The sequence below is a fragment of the Empidonax traillii genome, unplaced genomic scaffold, assembly GCF_003031625.1.
Source record: "Empidonax traillii isolate 1590-97213 ecotype Southwest subspecies unplaced genomic scaffold, ASM303162v1 scaffold1015:size517714, whole genome shotgun sequence".
Classification (NCBI taxonomy): domain Eukaryota; kingdom Metazoa; phylum Chordata; class Aves; order Passeriformes; family Tyrannidae; genus Empidonax; species Empidonax traillii.
The window spans coordinates 429,944-454,476 of record NW_020956208.1 but is presented as its reverse complement, the minus strand read 5'-3'; the positions used below and the strand labels follow the sequence as shown (position 1 = coordinate 454,476).

General features: G+C 56.4%; 3 protein-coding genes across 3 annotated transcripts in view; 2 read left to right on the top strand and 1 right to left on the bottom strand.

Moving 5' to 3' along the window:
• Window positions 1-332: 332 nt before the first annotated feature.
• Window positions 333-3,433, bottom strand: SGSH (N-sulfoglucosamine sulfohydrolase). Its single transcript, XM_027904184.1, has 8 exons — window positions 3,303-3,433; window positions 2,852-3,012; window positions 2,535-2,640; window positions 2,178-2,328; window positions 1,761-1,917; window positions 1,530-1,611; window positions 1,245-1,448; window positions 333-958 (listed from the first exon to the last, which is right to left on the bottom strand). Exons 1-8 carry the CDS (start codon window positions 3,394-3,396, stop codon window positions 399-401), a joined length of 1,515 nt encoding a protein of 504 aa, XP_027759985.1. The 5' UTR covers window positions 3,397-3,433; the 3' UTR covers window positions 333-398.
• SLC26A11 (solute carrier family 26 member 11) lies at window positions 3,395-9,994 on the top strand. The gene is given in 17 exon segments (XM_027904169.1): window positions 3,395-3,632; window positions 3,635-3,768; window positions 4,110-4,302; window positions 4,498-4,583; window positions 5,106-5,185; window positions 5,277-5,419; window positions 5,705-5,880; window positions 6,012-6,084; window positions 6,424-6,474; window positions 6,788-6,848; window positions 7,207-7,262; window positions 7,364-7,504; window positions 7,632-7,759; window positions 8,164-8,263; window positions 8,527-8,660; window positions 8,903-8,975; window positions 9,728-9,994. Coding segments are annotated over 17 exon segments (1,950 nt in total). The 3' UTR covers window positions 9,811-9,994.
• A 742-nt stretch (window positions 9,995-10,736) lies between these two features.
• The window catches only part of RNF213 (ring finger protein 213), a 46,437-nt gene continuing 32,640 nt past the window's right edge, over window positions 10,737-24,533 (top strand). The window contains exons 1-16 of the mRNA XM_027904121.1: window positions 10,737-10,801; window positions 11,747-11,882; window positions 13,867-14,180; window positions 14,662-15,288; window positions 16,291-16,466; window positions 17,103-17,261; window positions 17,526-17,719; window positions 17,899-18,179; window positions 18,766-19,019; window positions 20,002-20,190; window positions 20,674-20,872; window positions 21,558-21,610; window positions 21,848-21,992; window positions 22,461-22,613; window positions 23,176-23,274; window positions 24,014-24,136. Of these exons, the coding sequence (XP_027759922.1) occupies window positions 11,774-11,882; window positions 13,867-14,180; window positions 14,662-15,288; window positions 16,291-16,466; window positions 17,103-17,261; window positions 17,526-17,719; window positions 17,899-18,179; window positions 18,766-19,019; window positions 20,002-20,190; window positions 20,674-20,872; window positions 21,558-21,610; window positions 21,848-21,992; window positions 22,461-22,613; window positions 23,176-23,274; window positions 24,014-24,136 (3,075 nt within the window). The 5' untranslated portion in view covers window positions 10,737-10,801; window positions 11,747-11,773. The remainder of the gene's footprint in view (window positions 10,802-11,746; window positions 11,883-13,866; window positions 14,181-14,661; window positions 15,289-16,290; window positions 16,467-17,102; window positions 17,262-17,525; window positions 17,720-17,898; window positions 18,180-18,765; window positions 19,020-20,001; window positions 20,191-20,673; window positions 20,873-21,557; window positions 21,611-21,847; window positions 21,993-22,460; window positions 22,614-23,175; window positions 23,275-24,013; window positions 24,137-24,533) is intronic.

Genomic DNA, 24,533 nt, shown 5'->3' with positions numbered 1-24,533 from the left:
GGATCTGCAGGGGGGTGAGGGAGCAGTGCTGTGAATAAAGCTGCTGTTTGCTGGGAGCAGCCCCAGGCCGTGCCCGTGTCCCCTCTGCCACTGCTGGCACTGAACTGTGGCTCAGCCCCCTGCCCCTGGCTGGGACACGCTGGTTCCCTCCCTGCCTGGGGGTCTCCAGCAGGGCTGCCTGAGCCCCTTGCAGGCTTCACCCCATTTCCCAGAGCACTGGGGGCCCCATGGCTGCACCACAGAGCCCCTCGGCCTGATGTCCCGCTGGCTCCAAGCTGCAGGGACGTGCTCAGCTCCAGGCAGGAATGGAGCCCTGTCCTCCAGAAGCTCCCCCTCCTCTTGCCCGCTGGGAGCACAGGACTGTCCCAGAGCAGCGGGGACAGCGGCAGAGGTGACGCTCACAGCTCGTTGTGCAGCGGCCGGCACTGGGGGCTCAGTTTCTCCTCCAGGACAGCATCAGGGGCACACACCCAGGGGTCCCTCGTGTCCCACTGCCACTTGAGGAGCTGTGTGCGGAGCAGCTGGAAGATGTCAGCGTAGTGAGGGTCGGGGGCCAGGTTCTGGCTCTCGGTGGGGTCGCGGCTGCAGTCGAAGAGCTCCCAGCGGTCTCGGTAGTAGTACTGGTGCAGGGTCTTGTTCCAGTGGGTTGGCTGCCCGGCCCTGGTGCGGTTGAGCAGGTCTTGGAAAGTGGGCGAGACGTAAAAGTCCTGGTCGATGGGAAAGGGCATCTTGTAGTTGAGGTTGTGGATGAGGCGGAACTGCCGGTGCTGGATGGCTCGCATGGGGTAGTACATGGTCACCTCGTGGTGGCTCTGGCTGCTGAAGGCGGTGGCCCAGGACTGCTCTGACTCCAGTGCTGGCAGGAGAGACTTTCCAGTGAGCTGCACCTGCTTTGTGCCAAAGATGCTGTACGAGGGGTAGGAGATGGAGAACCAGTCCAAAATGGTCGGTGTCAGATCTGGAGGGGAAGAGAAAGGTGAGAGAAGGGACTGGCACCGTGGCAGGAAACAACCTGGAGAGGGGCAGAGGGTCCCTGGGGTCTGCAGCTGCATGGGCTGTGGCTGCTCCTGGGATGAGCTGCAGAGCTGAGCCCTGGGATGCTGTCCCACAGGGGACCCTGTCCTGTCCTCCCTCCTCTCCCATCCAAGGGCTGTCCCCGGGACAAGACCCTGGGTTTCGGCGTGGGGAGCAGCTCACATCCCCCAGGCCCAGCTCTGCTCCCTCTCGCAGGCACGGGCTCTTACCCAGGAGGGTGGCGAAGGCCTGGCTGACCTGCCCCCAGCGCTGGGGGTGCTCGGGGGACGAGATGAGCAGCGGCTCGGCGGTGCCCGAGCGGTAGAGGTTGGTCCTGCCGCTGGGGAAGGGGATGCCGTTGTCGGAGGTGTAGATCACCAGGGTGCTGTTGAGGAAGCCGGCACGGCGCAGCTCCTGCAGGACCAGCCCGATCCCTGCGGACAGAGGGGCAGAGCTGAGGGGGGTTGGAGGGTCTGCAGCGCTCACCAGAGCCAGGCTGGCCCTGCAGCTCCTACCTTGGTCCATGCGCCCGATGGTTGTGTACTGGGCAGCCAGGTCCGCCCGGGCAGCCGGCGTGTCGGGAACAAAGGGGGGGACCTAAAGGACAAGGGGACAGGGGCACATGGCCACCATGGGGAGGGACGGTGGGGGCCAGCCCTGGCTCCATCAGAGGCTGCCGTCACGTGCAGCCCCCACGGGGCCCCACACAGCTCCACGCAGCCCCGCGCAGACCCACAGGTTCCCACCTGCACTTGCTCCGGGTGGTAAATCTGTGGCTTCCAGTCAGGGATCCAGCCCATCCCACTCTCTCCGTTACCAAATTTCTCACAAAAGGCCCCGTACTGGGGCTGGGAGTGCCCGCAGCGATGGGGGTCATGGAAGGCGACGTAGAGGAAGAAAGGCCTAGGGATGGAAAGGTGGAGGTGGTGGAGCAAAGGGCTGCCCACACCCCCTGAGACCTTCCTGAGACCCTCTGCTGGGACGAGCTGGGGTTGGCAGGACTCCCACCTAGTCTGGGCTTCTGGATATGGGGTGACCCAGAGACAAGGAGTCCCTTCCTTTTTATGACCAGCTGGGATGTGGGGACACGTCTTCAGCGAATCTGGTTTCCCTCCTCTCCTGTGCCCCTCACAGCTGGCCCTGGGATGCGGGGGCCGTCTCACCTGTCGTCCTGGCTCTGCAGGAACCGCCTGACGAGCACTTTGATCCGGGTGATGTTTCTCCCAACCTGCAAGACCGAACTGTTCTCTTCTGTGTAGGCAAAGTCGAAGGGGTACACAGCCTCTGGCCCAACATGCTTCTTCCCAATTATCCCTGCACGAACACAGGCAGGTGGTGTGCCAGGAGCAGAGGGAGTGGGGGGACGTGCCTACTGCTGTTTCTTCCCCGGGGGATAGGCACGGGTTCAGGGGTGCTCCCTGGCTCACAGGCAGTTTGGCCATCAAGCTCTCCTGCCCACTGGGGATCGGTGCAAGAAGGGAGGCTTTCCCTTCCCGTGTCCCTTGCCTTTGCCTCCCTACCTGTCCGGACACCTGCTTGGCTGAGCAGGAGGGGCAGGCTCCGCACGCCATCGAAGGAGTCGAAGTGGTGCACGTCCTGGTGCAGCCCATACATCCCATTCTGGTGCTGCAGGTGAGGAGACACAGCATGCTTGGACAAGGGCTGCCAGCCTGGCCCCAAAACACATGCAGCCGTGCTCTCAATGTGTGAGTGGGGGAAACAGGTCCTGGGGGCTGGGAAAAGGGTGGGCCAGCAGGCGGGGGGTTTGCCCCATCCTAGGATTGTGCCATAGGAATGCCAGTTCTGGCCATGTGCCAAGGGCTGGCCGTGCCCCTACCTGCGGTAAGCCGGTCAGGATGCTGGCCCGGCTCGGGGAGCAGCTGCTGACGGAGGTGAAGGCGTTCTGGAAGACCACACCACGCCGGGCCAGCGCGTCCAGGTTGGGCGTCCGGATGGCCGAGTTGTTGTAGGCGCCGCTCTCAAAGCCCCCGTCATCGGCTGCGGCAGAAGGAGTGCGGGTGAGCCCGAGGCGCGTCCCTGACCGGGCGCGGGGGCACAGCCCGGGGTACGCTAATGACACCGACAGCATCCCCGGGCTGCGGGTGACCTGGGCTGGGGCCGGAGCTGCGGGGACCGCCCCAGGGGAGGGGATGCAGCGGGACCTCCGGACCGTCCCTCCCCGCCCATCCGCGGGGCGCCCCGAGCGCCGAGCCCCGGGCAGGGGGTTCCTGGGGGTGACGGGCCTGGCCCCGGCTCGGGGGCTCGGCTGGGCCTGCGGCCGCACTCACCCAGGAGCAGCAGCACATTGCGGGCCGGGGCCGGGGCCGGGGCTGCGCCGGCCCGGAGCGCTCCGAGCAGCAGCGCCAGCGCCCAGGGCCGCATGGCACCGGCACCGGCACCGGCACCGGGACTAGGCGGCTCCTCCTCGCCCCGGTCACATGAGGCGGCCCCGGCCGCTCAGATCCGGCCCGGGCGGAGCCACGGTCCCCGCGGGCGGAGCGGGCTGGCCCCGCCGGCCCCGGCCCCGCCAGGGTCCCGCCCCGGGAGCGGAGCTGCGGCCGGGGGTGCCCGGGCCGGGGTGTCCCCGCCATGCCAGGGTCCCGCTGCCCGCGCCCGGCGCTGCCGGTGCTGCGCTGGCTCCCGCGGTACTCCCGGGCCTGGCTGCCGCTGGACCTGCTGGCCGGGCTGGCCGTGGGCCTGACAGCCGTGCCGCAGGCGCTGGCCTACGCCGAGCTGGCCGGGCTGCCGCTGCAGGTGGGTGCCGGCACCGGCAATGGGACCCGGGGACCCCCCGCGCCCCGAGCTGCCTGTGACCAGGGTGGTGTGGGACACTCTCCTCCCGAGCTGCCTGTGACTGGGGGGCCCGGGGACCCCCGCTCCCCGAGCCGCCTGCAGCCCGGCGGGCAGGGCTAGGCTGGGCGACCAAGAGCTGACCCTGAGCAGTCGCCCGTTTCCCGGGCAGGAAGCTCCTGATGCCACGTGTGTGCCAAGTGCCCCGGAGTGACCCGAGATCAGCGCAGCCCTCCTCTCCGAGGAGGTGTCTGGGCTCTGCCAGCATCCGGCGTTACTCCAGTGGCCCTTCTGCCCCCCTGCAGTATGGCCTCTATTCCTCCTTCATGGGCTGCTTCGTCTACTTCTTCCTGGGCACTGCCAAGGACGTGACTCTGGGTCCCACGGCCATCATGTCACTGCTCGTCTCCTCCTACGCATTCCACGAGCCTGTCTATGCCGTCCTGCTCGCCTTCCTCTCCGGCTGCATCCAGCTGGCCATGGGGCTCCTGCACCTCGGTGAGATGCTCTTGCCATGCTTCACTGTATTTTTAGGATATTGCTGTACATCCTGTAGTTGTTCCCCCCTTGTCTCTGCTCTCTGGGACACTAGGGTTGTCCTGCTAACGCTTGTGACAGCTCTGTGCACACAGACACCCCGTTTGGGTGCCTACCAGGGCCAGCAGCGTGCTCAGTGCTGCCCATCCCATGCAGGATTCCTTCTGGATTTCATTTCCTGCCCTGTCATTAAAGGGTTCACATTGGCTGCTTCCATCACCATTAGCTTCAACCAGATCAAGGTAGGATCTGCTCTGCCCTGGATGCCTCACCACCTGTCTCCTAGTGCTGTGAACTGGGATATTTAGCACTGGGCTGGGTGATGCTCTTGGTGCCAGAGGAAGGAGCCCCAAAGGGGTCGTGAGACCCCTACCAGCAGTTCTGCTGGGTCCCTGAGAGCTCTGCTCTGAGCAGACCAAGCTGAACACACCCTTTGCTTGTGACCAGCTGGTGACATCCAGGACACCAGTAAAAGCAGGAGATTTGATTTGGTCACTTGCAAGGGGTGCTGGGTGATTCTCTGGCACGGTGGGTTTGCAGCCCTTCAGCCCCTTGCTGGCCTCTCAGGGACATGAGGCCGTGTGGCTCTGCCGGGGCTGCCACGCTTCCTCTGTGGTTAACCCAAATCAGAGCCTCTGGCAGCAGCTGGCAGGCCGGGGTTGGCTAATGGCTGCGGCCGTGGGGGACGGCGCAGCTCCAGGGGCCGTGGCACCCGGCAGCTGGAGCTGAGCCAGGCTCTCCCCAGGCTTTGTCTCCCTGCACAGAACATCCTGGGGCTGCAGGGGATCCCGCGGCAGTTCTTCCTGCAGGTGTATGAGACTCTGCGGAGGATTGGGGAGACCAGGTCGGCACTTCCCCGCTCCCTGCCCTGCAGCTGTGGGGCTGTTCCTGTGCCCCAGAGCGTGTTTGGGCTGGCACTGATGTGCCTGTTGCAGGGCTGGGGACGCTGTGCTGGGGCTGGCCTGCCTGGCCGCGCTGGCAGCGCTCCGGGCCATGAAGAGCCGCCTGCCCCGAGCTGCCTCTGCGGAGCCTCTGGCTGCCAGGATCAGCTGCCAGATCGTCTGGATCTCTGCCACAGGTGTGCCAGCCATCCCCTGCCCCATCCCCTCCCGCAGCCATTCCTCCCGGGGCTCGTCTCTTTGGGGCAAGGAAGAGACAGCCCAAAACTGGTAAAGCCTAGGTTGGCAGGAGCTGAGATGTGGGAAATGGGTCGGGGAGGACAAAGTCCTAAGGGTGGTCCTGCCACTGTGTGTGCCCCTTCCCAAGGCTTGGAAGTCTTTGGCAGCTCAGATACCCATCTCCAGCACTCCCTCCTGCTGCCCTGGCTCTGGGCAGGTTTCTAGGGTTGCTCTCTCCTCTGCAGCACGCAACGCCCTCGTCGTCCTGTTTGCTGGTCTGGTTGCTTACTCCTTCGAGGTGATGGGCTCCCAGCCCCTCACGCTCACCGGCAGCATCCCCCGGGGCCTCCCTGCCTTCCGGCCACCTCACTTCTCCACGGCAGCGCCCAACGGCACCGTCCCCTTCGGGAGCATGGTGCAGGTGAGTGCCGGGGGGGCTGGTGGAGGCCAAGCTCCCCTCGGGCTGCTCTGCTCCCTCCTGCGTGTGCTGGCTCCCTGCACGTTGGGACGAGGCCGCTCCCGGCCCTCCCTCACTGGATCCTTCCCTCCCAGGACATGGGGGTCGGGCTGGCCGTGGTCCCGCTCATGGGCCTGCTGGAGACCATCGCCATTGCCAAGGCTTTTGGTACGGCTGCGCCAGAGTCCTGCCCTGCACTCGTGGGGCATCCCACAGGGGCTTGGGGTGCTGGGGAGGGGTCTCTGCAGGGGCCTGGGGTGCTGGGGAAGGTGCTCTTCTCACGGGGGCACTGGTCTGCCTGCACTGAGCCCATTCCATCGTGTGGGCTGGCAGGAGGGGTCCCGCAGGGAGCACAGCTGAAATTTGCTGTTTGTTGTCTCGGGGTGCTCCTGTGCCCGAGGGGTGTCAGGACAGGACCCACACTGTCCCAGTCAGTGCTGGCCCCACTCCCTGTGCATGGCAGGTTGTGCCATCGGTAGTCGGGCTGATGCAGGTATCTCCTTTCAGCCTCGCAGAATGGTTACAGGATTGACCCCAACCAGGAGCTGCTGGCTCTGGGTAAGACACTGCTTTGGAGCAGGAGGTTCAGGGGTGGGGGTCTGGCTTCAGCACTACCATGTATCCCAGAGCTCCTGAGCTACAGGAGATCCCCTCTCAGCAGTCCTACCGCTCCCTGAAGTTTTCCTTTTCTTACCTTGCATGCTGCCCCCACCAAAGCTGTCCCCACAGCTCAGGAGTTTCCAGGGCAGGCTGAGTCACACTTGCACAGCGGGATGGACTCTGATCTGGCCCCTGGTACTGCTGATGGGGACACAGACCCATCTCATGGCCCTGGTGGTGCCTCCCCAGCCCCTCTCCTTCCCCTCCACAGGCGTTGCCAACATCCTGGGCTCCTTCGTCTCATCATATCCCATCACGGGCAGCTTCGGCCGGTGGGTAGCAGGAGGGGGGGCAGACCCCAGCCCACAGGACACTCACTGGGCCTGTGTGGTGAGGGGGCTTTGCAAGACCTTGGGTGGAAGATTGTGCAGACCCCAGTGGGTCTCTGAGCTTATCTCCTGGTCCCAGCAGCCCACCTTGGTGGCCAGGCTGTGTGTGTGTCCCATGGCCACCTTCTCTCTCGTCTCGGTGCTCTGCGGTCCCGCTGGGAGCCACTGGTGTTTCTTGCTTGTGTTTCTCCCTGCTGGGGTCAGGCAGGGTCAGTGATTTTCCTGGGTGGGGTGTCTGGGCAGTGGGTGGGGGCTGCCCCTGGCCCCCTCACAGCCTGGGACGTGTTGCTTTGCATTTCAGGACAGCGGTGAATGCGCAGTCAGGGGTCTGCACCCCCGCGGGAGGGCTCGTCACAGGTAGAGCCCTGACCCTGCCGTGGGCTGCTCTGCAGGCCCCGCTGCCTGGGAGCTCTGGGCATCAGAGACCCCTTGGCTCAGGGGCTGCCCACTTCCCACAGGTGCCCTGGTCCTGCTCTCGCTGGCCTACCTCACCTCACTCTTCTACTACATCCCCAGGGCGGCGCTGGCCGCCGTCATCATCTCGGCCGTGGTGCCCATGTTCGATGCTGGGATCTTCAGGACGCTCTGGCGGGTTAAGAGTGAGGGCACGAGCTGGGGGAGCTGATCCCCTGGTGCAGCTCAGCTCTCCCTGCAGAGCAGGCACGGTCCCTGAGGCCCCTGTGGCATCAGGACAAAGCAAAGCTGAGCCTGGGCTGTCTCTCACAGGGCTGGACCTTGTGCCCCTCTGCGTGACGTTCCTGTTCTGCTTCTGGGAGGTGCAGTATGGAATTGTGGCTGGGGTTCTGGTCTCAGGGATTCTCCTGCTCTACTCCATTGCCAGGCCCCCAATAAAGGTGGGCTTCACACCTCCCCTCAGATGTGGCATGGCCACAGGGATCTCCAGGGATCTGGGAGAGGGCTCCTGAGGGCAGTGAGGTGTTGGGGTGCATGATGCTTCTGTCCTGTTCATGCCTTTTCCCGTGTCACCAGCCTGCCATGGGCTCAGCACAGGGACCTCTTTCAAAGAGCACAAGGAAGGGAATCTCCCAGGATTGGAGAGCAGGAGGGGGAGGCATTGCTGTCCCTGTTCTGCTGACGCTGGGTGTGGGCAGGAGGGGCTTTCCCTGAGGGATGGGGGCTCCTGTGTGTCCCTCTCTGTCCAGGAGGACAGTGGGTGACATGGGCAGTTGTCCCCACCTGGGAAGGTCACAGCCCTGAGTTCCCAGTGACTTGTCCCCCTGCACTGGGGTCTGTGCAGGTGTCGGAGGGGGACGTGCTCCTCGTGCAGCCGGGGAGCAGCCTGCACTTCCCAGCCATCGAGCACCTCCGGGACACCGTGTGCAGCCATGCTCTGGCAGGTACGGCGCTCCCTGGCCTGCTGGCTTGTCCTGGGGACCCAGCTGCTGCCTGGTGCCCACCTGGATCACTTCTGGTGGGGGTGGCAAGCGCTGCCCAGACCCACAGGCTGCAGGTGCAAGTGGTGACAGCACAGCTTCCCTGTGCATGGCAAGGACCAGCCTGTCCCACCCCTGCCAGCCCCGGCCCTGGCTCTGAGGGCTGTGACCCCTGGGCTGGTCATTTCTGGACTCATCAGGGACATGACCTTATGCTCTTCCAGCAGCATCTCCACCACGCTCCGTCATCCTGGACTGCTGCCACGTCAGCAGCATTGATTACACGGTGGTGGTGGGGCTGGCAGAGCTGCTGCAGGAGCTGCGCAAGCACGGCCTCTCACTGGCCTTCTGTGGCCTGAAGGTGTGTGGGACCTGCTGCCCCATCCCAATGGGCTCAGCCCAGCTGCCTTCCCCCATGGCCTGTGCTGGCCTCTCCTGTGGCAGCACCTTTATCATCTCAGCACCTTCATCTCGCAGAGGTGGAGGCTGCAGGATGCGGGTGGTGGGAAGGGCTGGATCCTCTGCTCTAGGCTGGCTGGGGCTCAGCTCTGGAGGGACGGGAAGTGGCCAGTGCTCCCCCAGCCCAGGTTTCTTTGCCCTCAGGACCCTGTTATCCAAGTCCTCCTGTCTGCTGACTTAGAAGGATTCCAGCATTTCTCCAGCCGGGAGGAGGCAGGTGAGGCTCTGGGCTGCCCCTGGTGCTCTCTGGGGATGCTGATGAGTGGGGCTTTGGAGGACGAACCTGGGGGTCTGGCCTTTGTTGAGCCCCAAAGCAGCAGGGGTGGGGCTGCAGGACCTGGCTCCTGGGAAGGCGAGCTGGTCAGCCCAGCCTCAGGGATTCATTCACGTGAGCTGTCGTGGTTTAACCCAGCAGCAGCTCAACACCACACAGCCCTTCACTCCTCCCACAGAGATGAGAATCACAAAAGAGGTAAAACTTGTGGGTTGAGATAAAGACAGTTTGATAGGACAGGAAAAGGAAAGGAAAATTATAATGACAAGGGAATATCCAAAACAAGTGATGCACAGGGTGGTTGCTCACTACCCCCTGACTGATGCCCAGCCAGTCCCTGAGCAGTGGCCATCACCTCCCCTAGCCACATCCCCCCAGGTTTTTGTTCAGCACGATGTCCTGTGGCCTGGAACATCTCTTTGGGCGTTGGGCTCGGCTGTCCTGGCTGTGCCCCCTCCCCATTCTCGAGCCCCCCAGCCCCTTGCTGGCCAGGCAGGGTGAGAGGCTGAAAAGTCCTTGGCTCAGTGTAAGCACCGCTCAGCAGCAGCTGAGCCAGCAGGGTGTTATCAGCAGGATTCTCATCCTGAACACAAACACAGCTCTGTACAACTTCCTTGGAAGAAAACTAACTCTATCCCAGCTAAAAGCAGGACAAAAATCTGGCCCTAACTTGCTTCTCCCCCTTCCTGGCCCAGAGCGGTGCAGAGGAGCAGAGCCGTGGGACAGCAGGACCGACCCCTTCAGCGGCACCACTGAGAGCTCGGGGCTCATCCAGTGAGTCGAGGAGTCACCATTTGTGCTGGGCTTCAACATCCTGTGACACCCCAGTGACATCAACACCCTCTGTGGGAGCCACCTGCCCCTGCCCAGCTCCTGGGTGGCTGGGGATGGACTGTCCTGGTGTCCCACACCAGGGAGGGCAGAGCAGCACCAGCCTGACCCCACAGAAGCTGGGGTGAGCACCGAGGCTCTGGCACCTCCCCTCCTCCACAGGCTGAGGACAGGCATTCCCTGGAAGGGTTCAGTGGGACAAAACCATTCCCTGTCCCAGTGATCAGTACAAAGAACTCCTTCACAGAGCTGCAGTCGTTTTTTTAATCCACTGTTTTAATTCTGGACGATTTCCACGCTCTGGGCCACACCGACTGCGTGCTCTCCTCAAAGAGAGTTTCAGGGCTGCTGGCACTGCCCTCCAGCTCGAGGGCACGAGGTGGCTCAGGGAAACATCGGGGTTGTGCTCCTTACTGATCCCTCTGGTGGGTGTTGTGCCAAACGCTGCCCGGGGGCAGGGCTGGGCTGTCCCCCCGGGGTGCAGCCCCTCGCCTGAGTCCTGCCGAGGGGTCGGGCCCATTACAGCAGCCCGTGCCTGGCTGTGCCATGGGGGTCTCCCGGTGGGGCTGGGCAGGGTCGGGAGTTGAGCTTTCCTGAGCAGCCCTCGGCTGGCACCGGGCCCCGAGGCTGTAATAAATCAGGAACTGCTAATGAGTCAGTGTGATCTTTGTCTTTCTTGGGGAAAGCTTTCTCTTCTGTGTGGAAAGGGGAAATCATCTGCTGGGCGCTGCCGAGCACTCCAAGGAAAAGAAACTGAAACCAAACTCGGGCTGCCCGGCTGATCCGAGCCCGAGGGCGCACTCCGGTGCAGTTCCTCCTGCCAGAGCTGTGCTGCGGGTTCTGCGAGAGCAGCAGAGGTGCCCGGGAGCCACACACCTGCCAGGGCCGGCAGGTCCTGCCGTGGGGTGTTCATTCCTGCAGCGGAGCAGCGCTGGGTGGTGAGTTCCCTACTGCACCCGGGGATGCTGAGAGCGGGAAAACAGGAGTATGGGGGTCAAAAGGGCCGATTGTGTGGGAATAGTGTGTGTGCTCAAACCCGTGTGAGTGCTACAGGAGACCAGGTGTGCTGGGAGCGCGTCTTCAGCTTGGTCCTCGTTGTACCTGGGATGCGGCAACAGCTGCATCCCCTCTTTTTACGATTGGATCCACTTTGACTTTTGATCGTCGGATCCAGCATGATGTGCTTTCCTACGATACACCTGCCCCATCGCCCCCAGCCCTGCTCCAGCCGCCCGCGGAGTGCCGGCACTGGGGGGGTTGGCGTGTCTGTAGCCCACCAGCCCAAACCAGAAAAACGGGGGCTCCGCCGGGGATTTGCGGGCTGCGGGAAACGCAGAGAAGTGGCTGAGCTCCAGGCCCGTCCCACCGGGGCTGCCCGGCGGCCCCGGCGAGCAGCACCCACTCCCTGCCCCGGCAGCGGCTCTTTGCCCGTGCCCAGGGGGTGGCAGGGGGTATCCGGAGACCCCCGACTCTCGGCCCCCCGCTGCCCCCCAAGCCCCCGGCGGGATGGGGGGGCCGGACGGGGCGGGACCCCGCCGGGAGCCGCCCGGGGGAGGTGGCCGGAGAAGGGATTGGCCGGGTCACTCGGGGCCGGGCGGGGACCGTGACGTTCCAGAAACGAAACTTGGCGGCTCGGTGGAAAAACGAAACTTCCCCGGGCGGGAGGCGGCGGCCCAGGGCGGCCGAGCGGGCGCTGCAGGTGCCGGTGCCGGGTCCCGGCCCCTCGGTGAGTCGCGCTGCCAGTGCCGGCGGGGGACGGGACGGGTTGTTTCCTGACAAAATGGAGCAGGGCCGAGGGTGACGTGACAAAGTCCATTGCCACAGTTTAATGCCGGTGTTTCTCTCTCTGCCCTGTCCCCTTCTCTCCCCTCGTGGCTCCCAAGGTCCCCCCAGGGCCTGTGACCGGGACCATGCAGTGCCAAGTGTGTCACGTCGCTTCTGGGGACGGTCCGCCCGGTTCTTGCAGCAAGTGTGGGGCCAGGCTGGCTCCCAGTGCCATCCCTGGAGACCAGGACGCAGGTAGGAGGTGTGGGGTCGGCTGCATCTTTTATACTCTTTAACAAACGAGGCCACATGATTGGCTTTACACATCAAAGCAAACATATATCACCCTGAATACAATCAACCGTTACCCTTTCAGCCATAAATTTTACTCTATCAGCCTAACTCTAAACATTGTATAACTGACTCCCACCACCAGACCACATCCTATCTCTAGTTACAAATCATCTTGTACCTGGTTCTGCATGCTTGACTAAATCCTATGATCATTGTTTCTTCTCGGTCAGCAGATTCTTACCCTAACAAGTCTCGGCTTGTTTCTGGCAGGGCCTCTCTCAGGCCTGCCCTGTAGAGCAACCCTTGACCAAACTACTACTAATGCTGTAATCACTGCAACACTCTCATCCTCAGCTCCCCTTGCCTTCCTGACCAGAGACAGTTCTTCTCACTTTGCAGTGACTGATGGGGGACACAGAAGGGGGTCAGCTGCTGACGCATCCTACACATGGTCTCCACACACAGGTCTCCAGTGCTGAACTAATTTCTGTTTTGCCAATGAACTGGTACTGCTTTTTGTGTTACAAAGACTGATTGAGTCCCTCTTGAACCAGAATATCCTACTTGCATCTTGTTGTTAGGTTTAGAACACAGTAATTCTGCCTTTCTGAGCATTGACAGGATTAAGTACACAGCACTGTTATGGTGGGGAAAATATTTTCTAATCCTTTCTTTGTGTAAGACAATGTCCTGGGCTACCAGAATGGCTTTTGGTTTGTTGATAGGAAGGAGTGGTATCTTTAAAGAGCACACTGCTGCAGTGCTGACAGGATCAGTTCTTGGCAAATCCCGCTGCAGTCCAGCGTGGCAGGGTAACAAACCCGGGGTCTCCAGCTCTGAAATGCTGTAGGAAGGACATCAAAAGCAGCTGAGGTTCAAAGCTTTTGCGCTCAGAATTGGGGTAGAAGCTGTGCAGAGGAGCCTGTGAAACCCCTGCAGAAGGCAGAGATCTGCTCTGATGCCTGACTTGACCCTGAGCTGCCTTTCCACAGTTTTTTTAAGGACTAGATAAAAGATGAAGGTAAAAAGGGAGTTTCCCCTGCCTTCCTGGAAACAACTCAGCTGTGTGGGAGTGGTCACACAGCCAGCCCAGAAGGCTGTGAGAACTGAGACCAGTGTCCTGTCACTGCTCGTCCTGGGGGTCCAGAGGAGGGGCAGGGTTGGAGCAGTGCCTCATTCCTCTGGTTCCTTAATCATTCTGCTGCTGGCAGGGCCTTGGGGCAGGGGCAGGAGGCTGTGCAGGGAGAGTGGTGGCTCTGCTGGTGGGAGTTGTGGAGCAGGGAACAACAGAACAGCTGCTCTGTGTTCCTATCCTGACTTTGCCTGGGATAGAGTTAGTTTTCTTCCAAGAAGCTGCTGCAGAGCCGTGTTTGGGTTCACAGTCCTGCTGATAACACCCTGCTGGCTCAGCTGCTGCTGAGCGGTGCTTACACTGAGCCAAGGACTTCTCAGCCTCTCACCCTGCCTGGCCAGCAAGGGGCTGGGGGGCTCGAGAATGGGGAGGGGGCACAGCCAGGACAGCCGAGCCCAACGCCCAAAGAGATGTTCCAGACTGCAGGACATCATGCTGAACAAAAACCTGGGGGGATGTGGCTGGGGGAGGTGATGGCCACTGCTCAGGGACTGGCTGGGCATCAGTCAGGGGGTAGTGAGCAACCACCCTGTGCATCACTTGCTTGCTATATTCTCTTGTTATAATTTTCCTTCCCTTTTCCTGTCCTTTTAAACTGTCTTCATCTGAACCTGTGAGTGTTACATGTTGGTGTTTTTTTTTTTTATTTTCTCCCCCGTCCATGGGCTTGGAGCAACCTGGTCTAGTGGAAGGTGTCCCTGCCCATGACAGGGTAGAACAAGAGGAGCTTTTTTTAGGTCCCTTCCAACCTGTTTTGTGATCCCACTGGGGGGTGAGTCTCTAGTTTAACAATGAACTTTGCCTCCACTGCAGAGAGAAGAGAAGTGCAGCCCTCTCCAGTCCCTGATGCAGGAACAGAGGTGAAGGGAGAAGGTGCTGCCAGGCCTTCTTCCTCCACTGGAAACAAGGAGGCAGAGGGAGAATTGCTGATGGATAATGCAAGGGCTCTGATCGACACCTCAGACACCACACCTGAATGCACTGCAGGTGGGGCTCCTCCCCCTGTTGAAACGCAGGAGGGGGAAGAGGGGTCATCGCTGCTGGAGGATGCGACAGCTGCGGGTGACAGCTCCCAGCCCACAGCTGAGTGCGGGGCTGGTGACTCTGCCAGGACATCCCAGCGGAAGGTGAGGCTCTTGGTCGGTGCTGGGGAGCAGCTGTGACTTGTTGCTCTCCCCTCTGAAGCGATGGGGCTGGGCTGCATCCCACAGATCCCTTTGGCCACAGCGGGGAGCTGCTGCCTGTGTTCCTCCAGGGAAGGGTGGCTGTGTTTGCTGACGCTGTGTTTGCTGACGCTGTGCTGGGCCTGCAGCTCCCCTGGCACTGCCTGTGCTGCTGGGGGAACAGCACACCATTCACTGCAGCGCTGCCCTGTGCCCCGCCTGAGCAAGGCCTGAATAGTAAAACTGCAGAATTCCCAAGGGTTATCAGCGTTTCACAAGCTGGTCTTGTCCCTCCTCTTCCTGATTGCTCTCTCTATTTACCCAGAGTTGCAGGAAGATGTCGGTACTTGCTGCAGTGGAGGAAGTGACAATGAATTTCTCTTTGACAATGAATAAACAGGCATTGTGGTGTTTGTTTCTGTGTTTTGGGTTTTTTTTTTGATAGAAAAAGAAGAGGAATAAAGCAAAGAAATGTCCTTCCGGCTCTGAGGAACAAGACTCTCTGCCGCCTCTAAGCACAGACCCGGCTCAAACCACAGAATTGCCTGATACGTGTGTTTTTCCACAAGAAATCCAAACCCCGGGCAGTGAGGCAGTAAAACCAGATGCTGATGTACTTGCTGGTGCCGGTGCAGGCACACCTGAAGGTGATAGAGCATTGGCTCAGCTGGGGAAGGAAGCTGGCAGCCTGGAAGCAGATGTGCTGAGCCCACCAAAGCAGAGCAGCACGGCCAGCGAGGCTGCCCCAGCTCCCGGCTCTGCAGCCCCAAGGGACCGTCTGGAGGATGGAAGAACCACAGAGCATGGAGAAACCATCAGGGATGACGTGGAACCGGGCAGTCGTGCCCCTGGCCAGCTTCCAGAAACCAGAGGAGATTCCCAGTGCCAGGGCAGCAGTAAGGAACCGGCCTCAGCAGGGCAGGGAGCCAGCGTTGCCCCTGGGCTGTGCCCTGCCCAGGAGCCCAAAAGTAAACCAGACACAAAGACCTCACCTGTGGCCCAGAGCCCACAGGCTGGGAAGGACAAACAGGACCCCAGGCAGAAGGGGAGCACTGCCAAGGCCAGCTCTCCGGTGAGTATTCACTGAGCTGGCCCAGCTTCCCTTTGCAGTTGGGACTTGTCTGTGTTGTCAGTGAAGCTGAGGAGCTCGGGGATGTGGGGTGGAAGGGGGGATCACTGTGGGGGGTTCTTATTGGAGCCCTGCTCCCCTGGGTGTTCATTCCAGCCCAGCTCTCACTGAGGGGTCACTCAGTTACCCCCAGGAGCTGGGAGGTGTCTCCTCTCAAGGGAGCTCTGGGATCTCCTGGGATGAGGGGATCTTTGTCCTGCGTGGGTGTCTGTGCTCTGCTCACACACACGCCTGGTAAGCTGGACATTGCTGTGGGTTCTCCTTCTCTTTCTTTGTGCCCCATCCTCTGGCACCTGGGGCTCACTGGCCTGACTGCTTGGCAGCATGTTTGGGTTGGATTCCTCTTGCACTGTACACTATGTTCCTTAACCAGCAGCTTCCCTCAGTGAGGGAGCAGTGTTTCCAGGAGGATTGTTGGAAAAGGAAGAACTCGACCACCTTATCCCATTGGTTCATCGAGAACTCGTTTATTGGCAATAATCAGAAGGCTTATATGTGGTTACATAATTAGCTCATGCATATTACAAAACTTAAGCTGCTGATTGGCTGTATTATATTTAATTTGCTATAAGTCTATTGGCATCTAAAGCATTTAGGTACTTTCCACTCTGATCTATGTCTCTTTGTTCTACCTTAATGTCCCTTTGTTTCTCCTTTGATTACCAAGCTACTTTGTTTCTCCTTTGATCACCAAGCTAGACACCAGATGTCCTGTTATCACCATCAGCTCATTTTAACCTTGCATTTGCTACTCCCAGTATTTTTCCCAAGAGACCAACTCCTCTTGGTTATGTCCCTTTTCCTCTAGCCATTGCATTACAATATCCTCAACAGAGGATGAAGCTGGTGGTGTGCTGTGAGTGCTGGGTGTCCCCACCTGGCTGAGGAGGTGTTGTACTTCCAGGGTCTCCTGTTTCACTGGGTGTTGTCTGTCTCTGTTTGCAGAATGAAAACACAAAGCAGAAAAATAAGAGCACAAGTAAGGAAACGCCTCAAGTGAGCGAGAAGACCAGTCCCAGCAAAGGAGCTGAGGCTGCCAGAAAGGATGGTGCTGCAGCTGCGACAGACAAGAACAAAAAGGAACGAACCAACCAGAAACGTGTGGAACAGATTAAGGAGAGGTGAGAACAGCCCTGCTGCTCCCCAGCATTCTTCACTAACAGGAGTTGCTGTGAGGAGGACTGGAGGACTCCAGACTGAGGTGGGGAACTGAGGTACTGGGATTAGGTGTCCCTTGGATGTGTGGAGATAGAATCGCCTTAAAACTGAGGTGAAGTGCTCATGCACAAGAGAGCCAGTGTTCAGTGGGGGCTGCAGCACAGGTGATGTGCTGGGTAATGTGCTACAGGTGGTCCTTGAACCTGCTCAAGCATCTGATGAATAAAAAAAGAGATCACCCCCTCATTTCTTGCTCTGATGAGCAACATGTGCTTCACACACATTACTCTTTAGATTAATAGTGTGAAGAGCTGTTTTTAATGAGTATAAGCGAGAAGAGGAGAAAGCTTAGCCATTCCAGGTGGCTCTGCTGGGCCAGAGCCTTTCCTGCTGCCTTTAGAAGCCTGTTTATCCTTTTTGCACCGGGCTTTGCACTAGGCCTGCTCTAACACCAGTCTGAGCCAACTGCTGCCAGAAATCACGGCTCTTGCAGCCAGTCAGCTGGCAGCTCAGATCTGATCTGTGGTTTATAATGATTTGTGCAATTAAAAAACAAAAGAAGAGAATTCTTTCTGTTTTCCCTCTAACCCTCGGTGCAGTGCCGTGAGCCGCAGTGAGGGTGTCACAGTGTATTTCCATGCCGTGTTGTCCAAAGACTTCAGACTGAACCCCGAGACCCAGCAAGTGTTCATCAGAGCTGAGGGCATTCCTCCCTACGCAAACTGGAAGGACAACATCTGTGAGATGACCTGCACCAAGTAAGGACCTCGAGGCACACAGGCCCAGGAGTGTTCTGGAGAGCAGGAGCAGTGGGTACCTCAGTAAACGTGCCAGGCTGTGGCTTTGTGTCCGTGGGTGGGTGTTGCCACGGGGGGTTTCGCAGCGGAGAAAACTATTGTGAAACCTTCTCATGGAAGAATAATCACTGTTCTGATTAAAAATGGAGTGATGCATGGAAAACGAAGTCTGTAGATCAGCTGACATGCCCTGTGCCTTCCTTTGCTGTGTTTTTTGTTTCCTAGGGATCTGAGAGAGCACGGGTACCTCATTGAGGGCACTGTGACTCTCACAAAAGAAATCCTGGATAAATGCTTTCCTTACAAGTACTGGGTGACCTGCGGCAGTGGGCAGTATGAGTTTATCTACAAGCCTACCGAAGCGAATAAGCATGTGAATCGCTGCTTATGCGTAAAAAGCAGCTTGCTCAACAATGGAGGTGAGCTTGGACCCACGTTGGGATGGGGATTTCCAGTGGCATATGGCCCAGCGTTCCTGTTCGATGGCACTGCCTGCAGCTGGAAGCTTCATGGGCCAGTGGGGGTATTTCTGTGGGCAGCTGGAAGAGCGAAGGGACGTGATTTCAGTGATTGTTTTCCTGTTGTGTTGCTGTTCTAGAGTGGCACCAGTACGATGACATTGTGTGTGCAAGGCCTTCTATGTTAAAAAGCGTTTTAATGACGCTTACTGTCGATAAAAACAAAGAGGTGGTGCAAGGGAAGAAAATAGCTGCTGATGTTATGTTAGAAAATATCTTCAGCATTCTTGAAACCTGGAGTCCTGAAAACATGAGGAACTTCCTCGGGCAGCTGAGACAGTTTTATGAAGTTACAGTGGCCCAGCAGGTGCACGTTGGCTCACCAATGCCATGGAGAGAATTAAACTTCGGCATGAAGCAGGTAATCCCTTCTCTTTCACAGAGGCTAGAAAACAGTTACTAAACCCAAACTTTAATTTGCTATTGGCCTTGCTGGGTTAATTGTGCTCTTCCAGTCAAAGTTCGGTACAGAACCAGCAGGGATCCTTCTGGGGTGACTGGCAGCATCTGCCTTGGGGATTTCAGTGACACCTGTGCAGTTCTAGGTGTGCTTCTGAGATCCCATGTGGGTCAGCTGCAGAGCTGCGATGTGGTGACTTCATACTTGAGTGGGTTTTGTGTTTGGATATTAATTTCCTGAGTCTGGCCCTTTAGTTTTGCTGCCAGTCACTCCATCACCAACTTCTCTGCCCTTGTCTCTGATTCCAAACCTGCCTGGTCTCTGGGAGAAGCTCCTCCTGATCCAGTTCTAAGCAGAGATGCTGAAAGGGCTTCTGGAGTCCAAAATGTCCCACTTGACATGATAGGGAAATATGGCAGAAATGCCACATTGTCTTCTTTGGAACTTCAGAGCAGTGTCAGGACTGCTGTAACAGGCAGAGGAAAATGGCTTCAGAAGAAAAAGACTAAGGCTGTGGTTGGTTTGTTTCTTCCCTTCTCTATCCCAGGTGAATGATTTGCTGATAAATTTTATGAAGAAAATACTTCTTCCTTCCGTTGCTCCGGAGGCAGCGCAGGGGGTCACCAAAAGCAAACTGGCTCTGGGGCTCACCATCCTCGTGGTAGTGGAGAACTTTGCCCTTCCAGTGTCTCAGGGTGACCTGGCTGACCTTTGTAGCCTCTTGTGCTTGGATAAGGTGTCACAACAAGCTGTGCAGGATGAGATTGATCACGTCAAAAAGGCTTTTGAAGGGGTTGTCTGGTAAGTGCTCCACATCCCCACTAACTGACTGGCTGTTTTGCTGCAAACATAGCACCCTCTGTTAGAACAATCAGGAATCCAGCTCTGTCCTGCCAGAGCATCAGAAAAAAAGGTACATTTGAGGGTATCTTTGGAGGTCTCAGTTCAAGCCTCCTGCTTGAAGCAGGGCTGACATCCAGGCTGTGGGGTTCTGAAAAACTCCAGGGATAAAGAATACCCAACCTCTCTGGGGCCCTCTCACAGTCACATACCTCTGTTGTGATTTTTCCTCTTGTCCAAACAGATTTCCCTTATTGCAGCCTGTCACTGTTGCCAGAGCCATAGATTGAGTTAAAACTGCTGTGTTTTCCTTATATATAATAATCTTATTTGTTATCCTTTTCTGTCAAGCAGTTTCTGGCCTCTTACCTGTTTCCTATTCATACTTACAAACACCAGTGATCGGGATCATCATATATTTACTTCTTAACTTTAGATCCCACATTTGGATTCTTTTTGTCTCCTCTGATGTGCATCATTCCGCATTTTTTGTTGATTTTTTTTCCCCCCCATGGAGTGCCTGCTTCTCAGCCTGTAATCTGACTGCTTATCTGGCACTTGGGTTTCTGCTTCTTCACTTGCACAGCTGTTACACTGCCTTTTGGAGACCTTTGTAGCATTTCAGCCCAACCAAGAAGGCCAAGAATTGTTTCCAGAGTGCCTGGCTCTGTGTGGGGTGGTGGGGAAACTGTAGATGAAGAGCTGGGATTTCCCAGTGCTCAGGTAGTGGGGTCTGTGCAGGGAGATTCAGGAATGTTACAGCTCTTCAACCTTTCGGTGTGCACTCTCCAGTGAAGACAAGGGGGAGCTCAGATAACCATCAGAGGTTAATTGAAGGTACACAGGGAGATTGAGATGCAGCCCCTCCACCCCAAGGATGTTCTCTAGGCCTGGATAAAGCTGTTCTTTCACTCACTGTGTTTGCTTTGCTATTTTATTTTAGGTTGAAGGTTTACCTGGCAAGTTTGTGCCACAGATGCATTGAAGGTGGAGTAGACCAGTGGGTGTGGATCCTTCCCCTTCTGCATTCCTTTGCTGCTCCTGTGCAGCAGGAGCACTTGTCAGTGGAGGAAGAGGTCTGGGCAGGGCTGGAAGGGCTTTCATTTGCTGAAACAAGGAAGAAACGAGATCCGTGAGTTTTCCAGAATTCCTGGTTATACCCAGTGCCTTGGTGCTGTAGTTGGGGGTGATCACTTTACTCTAGTATTTTTTTTTCCTTTCTCCTGGTTTTTAAAAAGTACAAGCCATAGCATGGTGGTGGGGGGTGTTTGGGCACAGCCATGGTGGGTGCTCAGAGATCACAGTGTGGGCAGTGTGTGACCCCTCAGACACAAAACCCCCCAGTTCTACCAGCTCTGGAGCAGGTGGGAGTTAAAGCAGCTTGTGATGTGTGTCGTGCAGAGTCTGAGCAGGACCTGGGGCTTATTTTCCTTGAGTGCCTCTGCTCAGTGGTTTGGCTCTGCCTGTGCCATTGCTGGGCCTCAGGGACTTGCACTGATCCTCAGCTGCAGTGAAAAAAGCCCAGGAGTGAGAATGAGACTCCTCTGTGGGCTGAACAAGCTCTTGGCCTTTTGTGCCTTGGAAACTTGAAGATTTTGTTTTGTCTCTTTTCCAGAGCGACCCTGCTGCAACTGATGGAAGAAAAGAAGTACCTGATGGACTTGGATAGGATGCTGGTGAGGTCCTGGCTGTGTGTGCTGCCCCTGAGGAGCCTGCCTCAGTTCATCAGAGACTTCTGCAGTGATTTGTTAGTTACTCTTCAAGGTGTTTTCTACAGATTGCAGAACGCTGATTTTCAGTGGAAGAACACTGAGGTTTGTCTTCTGGCAGCTTTACCCAGCTCTGGGATAAAGACTCAAACTGGGCTCTTGGGTGTCTTTTAGCAGAACTGACCATCACTGGGGAGATTGGGGTCACAGCAGGTCACAGCACAGGGAGCTTCAAATCTAGGTAAAAGTAGTTGCTCTCAAGTCAGAGACTCCTGAGAGGAGACTTGAGGATGTATCAGCAGCAAAAAGTGTTGTTGGCCTGGATGAAAGAAGGGTGTGCTTGGCTGGATTTGGTTTTCGTCAGTGATGGCAAATATTTTAGTCCTGAGCTCCTCAGACATGTACCTGAAATTGTTTTGGGGTTTGTTTTTTTTTTTTTTTTTTGCAGAGGGGTGGTTGGGCAAAGGGGCTGCTGGTTTGGGAGATTTCCCTGCTGTTGTGAAGACACTTGTGTTTGTGTGAGGACAGCAGGAATAGAATCTTGCCACTAATAATGAGTTTTAAACCCGTAGATTGTAAGAAGTGCAGGTTTGGTTTGTACAGATAAAAACCACCCGTGTGTTGGCTCCAACATCCAGTAAATAAGTTTTGTGATTTTATGGTAAAAAATTAAAACATTAGAGAAGACATGGAAGAATAGGGAAGTCCCTCTCTCACAGCATCCTCTCAGCTAATGAGAAACCAGTCTGTAAGACTTCTTTCACAGTTTATTATTTCTATCTTCCTATAGATAGAGGATCTTCTACAGGCAGTGCTATGTGCAGTGGATGAGCCACCAGCCAGGTAACTGTACCTTTGTGAGAGCACTGTCCTTCATCTGCACGAGCCCTGAGGGCTGGTGCCTTGAAATCTGTGTAAATAAAAGAATCCTGGATTTCTATCCCACTTCTTAAATCCATCTGAGGGAGGGATGGTTGGCTGCCGCTGTTGAATTTGGTGGTTTTATTTTTCTTTCTTTTATTATTTTTTAGTTTTCCTCTGGGCAGAAAATTAATTGTTCCTCTGTACTCCTGCCCTCAGAACTCTGGGAAGTCGCTCTTGGCAGTCCTGCCTGACCTGCTGCATCAAGCTGCACAAGATGCTCTGCACGTCCAGAAGGGCGTTCTCGATTCCTGCCACTGCTGCCATGCTGATTTCCAAGGTTGCCAAACTTCAGCCCACAGAAGTGAGTACCAAGGAACTTGGCTTGATGTGAGCAAAATGTCCAGAAATATTACAGATATGGTAGAAAAGATTGGGTTTAGATCAGATCCATTCTCAGTTTGGAGAACTTGCCACTCTAACCAAGACTGTGGTACTTTCCAAAAACTGTGGAATCACCTAATAATTTTGTTTCCTATTGGAAATAAGGTCAAATGCTCAGGTTGACTGTCACAAGCTTTATGTCTGGTTTTTGTAAGCATATGTTGCCTTTATTTCCTGGAACCAGCATTCTTAAGCACAAGCTCTTTGTAAGCATTGTCTTTTCCCAGCCTCCCTCTGTCCTTCAGTCAGGCAGGGGTGGGTCTGTTGCTGGGCACTTTTGTGCTCTGGATACATTTAGGCCTTCTTTTGAGAAGTAGTGATTTAAATCATGTTGCTCTCCTGCTTGAACTGTTCTTGTTTTTTGCCTTCTCCTGTGTGTGTGGAGCAGGTTCCAAGAGAGGCTGGGCAGGAAAGTGCAGTGGGAGAAATGTTCAGTGAAGCTCTGAGAGACACTCGAACCTGGTTCAGAAACAAATTAAAAGAGAACTTACTGAAAGAGTACCTGGACCATGTGATGTTCTCTGTCCATTGGGAACTTCAGGTTTGTCATCTTCTGATAATGTTTTACTGTGGCTCAGCCATGAAGTCCTGGGTCTAAGGGCTCCTTGCTGGGTAAGGAGTGAGATGGGGATGGGCAGTGTTGGAAACACTGCTGGGCTGAGGAGCAGAGGGCTGGAATTGGTGCTGCTCAGCTCACCTTGGTTCTCCTTTTTCTCAGCCGTTTCTGTGGTGAGGAGCTGCCCCGGGTGTTGTCTTGCTCCCTGTGTGTCCCCCTGGTTGTCCTTCGGGCCTTCCAGCAGGCAGAGCTCAGAGCAGCCCCTGGCAGTGTGACCTGCTGCTCCCAGCCCTCCCTGGGACACTTGAGGTGCAAAAGTGGCTCATCCAAACGTCCCCTTTAGTAACTGAGACATTTGCACCCTATTTGGGCTTAAAAGCTGCCTTTTGCAGCTCTGGGAGTGCCCCTTTTCTTCTGGATGCAAAAATCTGAAAGGACTACAGACTGTCTGAGGAGTGTGGGGCTCTTCCCCATTGTTCTTTTAGTTTCTTTCTCTGACAGTTGAGTCTCAGCATTCAGCGGTTTGGGGTTTGTTTCTCCCCTGCAGGCCTGGAATATGTTTGTGAATATCAGCTTTCCAGATGAGCAGTTCACCGAGACATGGAAGATGACTCTACTTGAAGATCTGAGGAAAAGAATCCAGGAGGTAGGGGAGGCTCCAGGCAGTCATAGATGTGGTTCAGAGGGAATAGACCATCTTCTGTTGTGCTTGGAGAAGGAGCACGTGGAAACACAGTGGCTTGGACTGTAAAAATTGCCATTGCTGTTGTAAACTGTGTTCTGGAGGCTCAAAAATGGGCCATGACAATGTACTACGTTAAGATCTTGGTGTCAAGGTTTCTGCCTGGCTGCAGGGCCGGAATGATGTCCTGGTGCTTCAAAGGAAATGGCACATTTTGAGCAATTACCACCTCTGTAGTTTTAAGAACCAGAGGGTGTAAACACCCAAGGGCTCAAAGAAAAGCTGGTGCTTCTCTTCTCATTATGCAGAAATGGTGTCGTTCAGGCTCCCAAAGCACACCCACATATGTAAGTCCCTTCTAAACTGACCTTGGGCATCTCCTCATCTCCCTTCTACAGCAGCTAAAAATTCTTAAAGCCATTAATTCTCATGGTGGAACCAGGAAACAAATATTTCCTGCTATAAGCTTGACTTGGAGAGATGGATATTAAATAATTGCATGCTTTAGGTGGAAACAATTAAAATGTTTTCCAAGTTTATTGTTGTTTCATCTCTCTTCCAGGCCCTGAGAAATGGGCTCATGCATGGCCCCACTTATACTTTTTTCAACCTAGTTCCTTTTATTGCCTCGAGAGCAGCACTCAATGTCAGAAGAAATACTTTGGAAACTAAGTTGATAAGAAATCTCTTTTCTGCCCTCTAGGAGCCTCCAGTGAACCAAGTCATGGTGTACTGCTGTCAGAAACATCGATTCACACAGCTGGACTCTTCCATCGACCGCTGCTTCCAAAACTGTGCCATAGAGGCTGTCGCTGCAGCCTGCCAGGTATTGCATCTGCCCTGGGACAGGGGGGACAGGTAGGAAGGGGAAGGTAGGAGAAAGAAAAGCTGACTTTCCTGGTGCACAGAAATCCTATTGCCTGGCTCAGGGATGTGCCTTGTGGTGGAAGGAGAGTTGAGTGTTGCTTGAGTTGCTGTGTATTGTTTAAGTCTGTTAAACCAACAACAAAAAGTACTGATAAGAAATCAGGAAATGAGTATCCACTGCTAAAGGGCCCATGAGGAAGACTTGTAATGCGTTTCCATCATGAGTTCTGGTGTCAGTTGTGTCTCACAGAGTTTTTGGAACGTGCCTCAGCACTGGAGGTGGGGCTCCTTGACACCAGGGCCCAGTTCTGAGATGCAGGCACAGTGTGATCCCAGACCCTTGATCATCCCTGCCC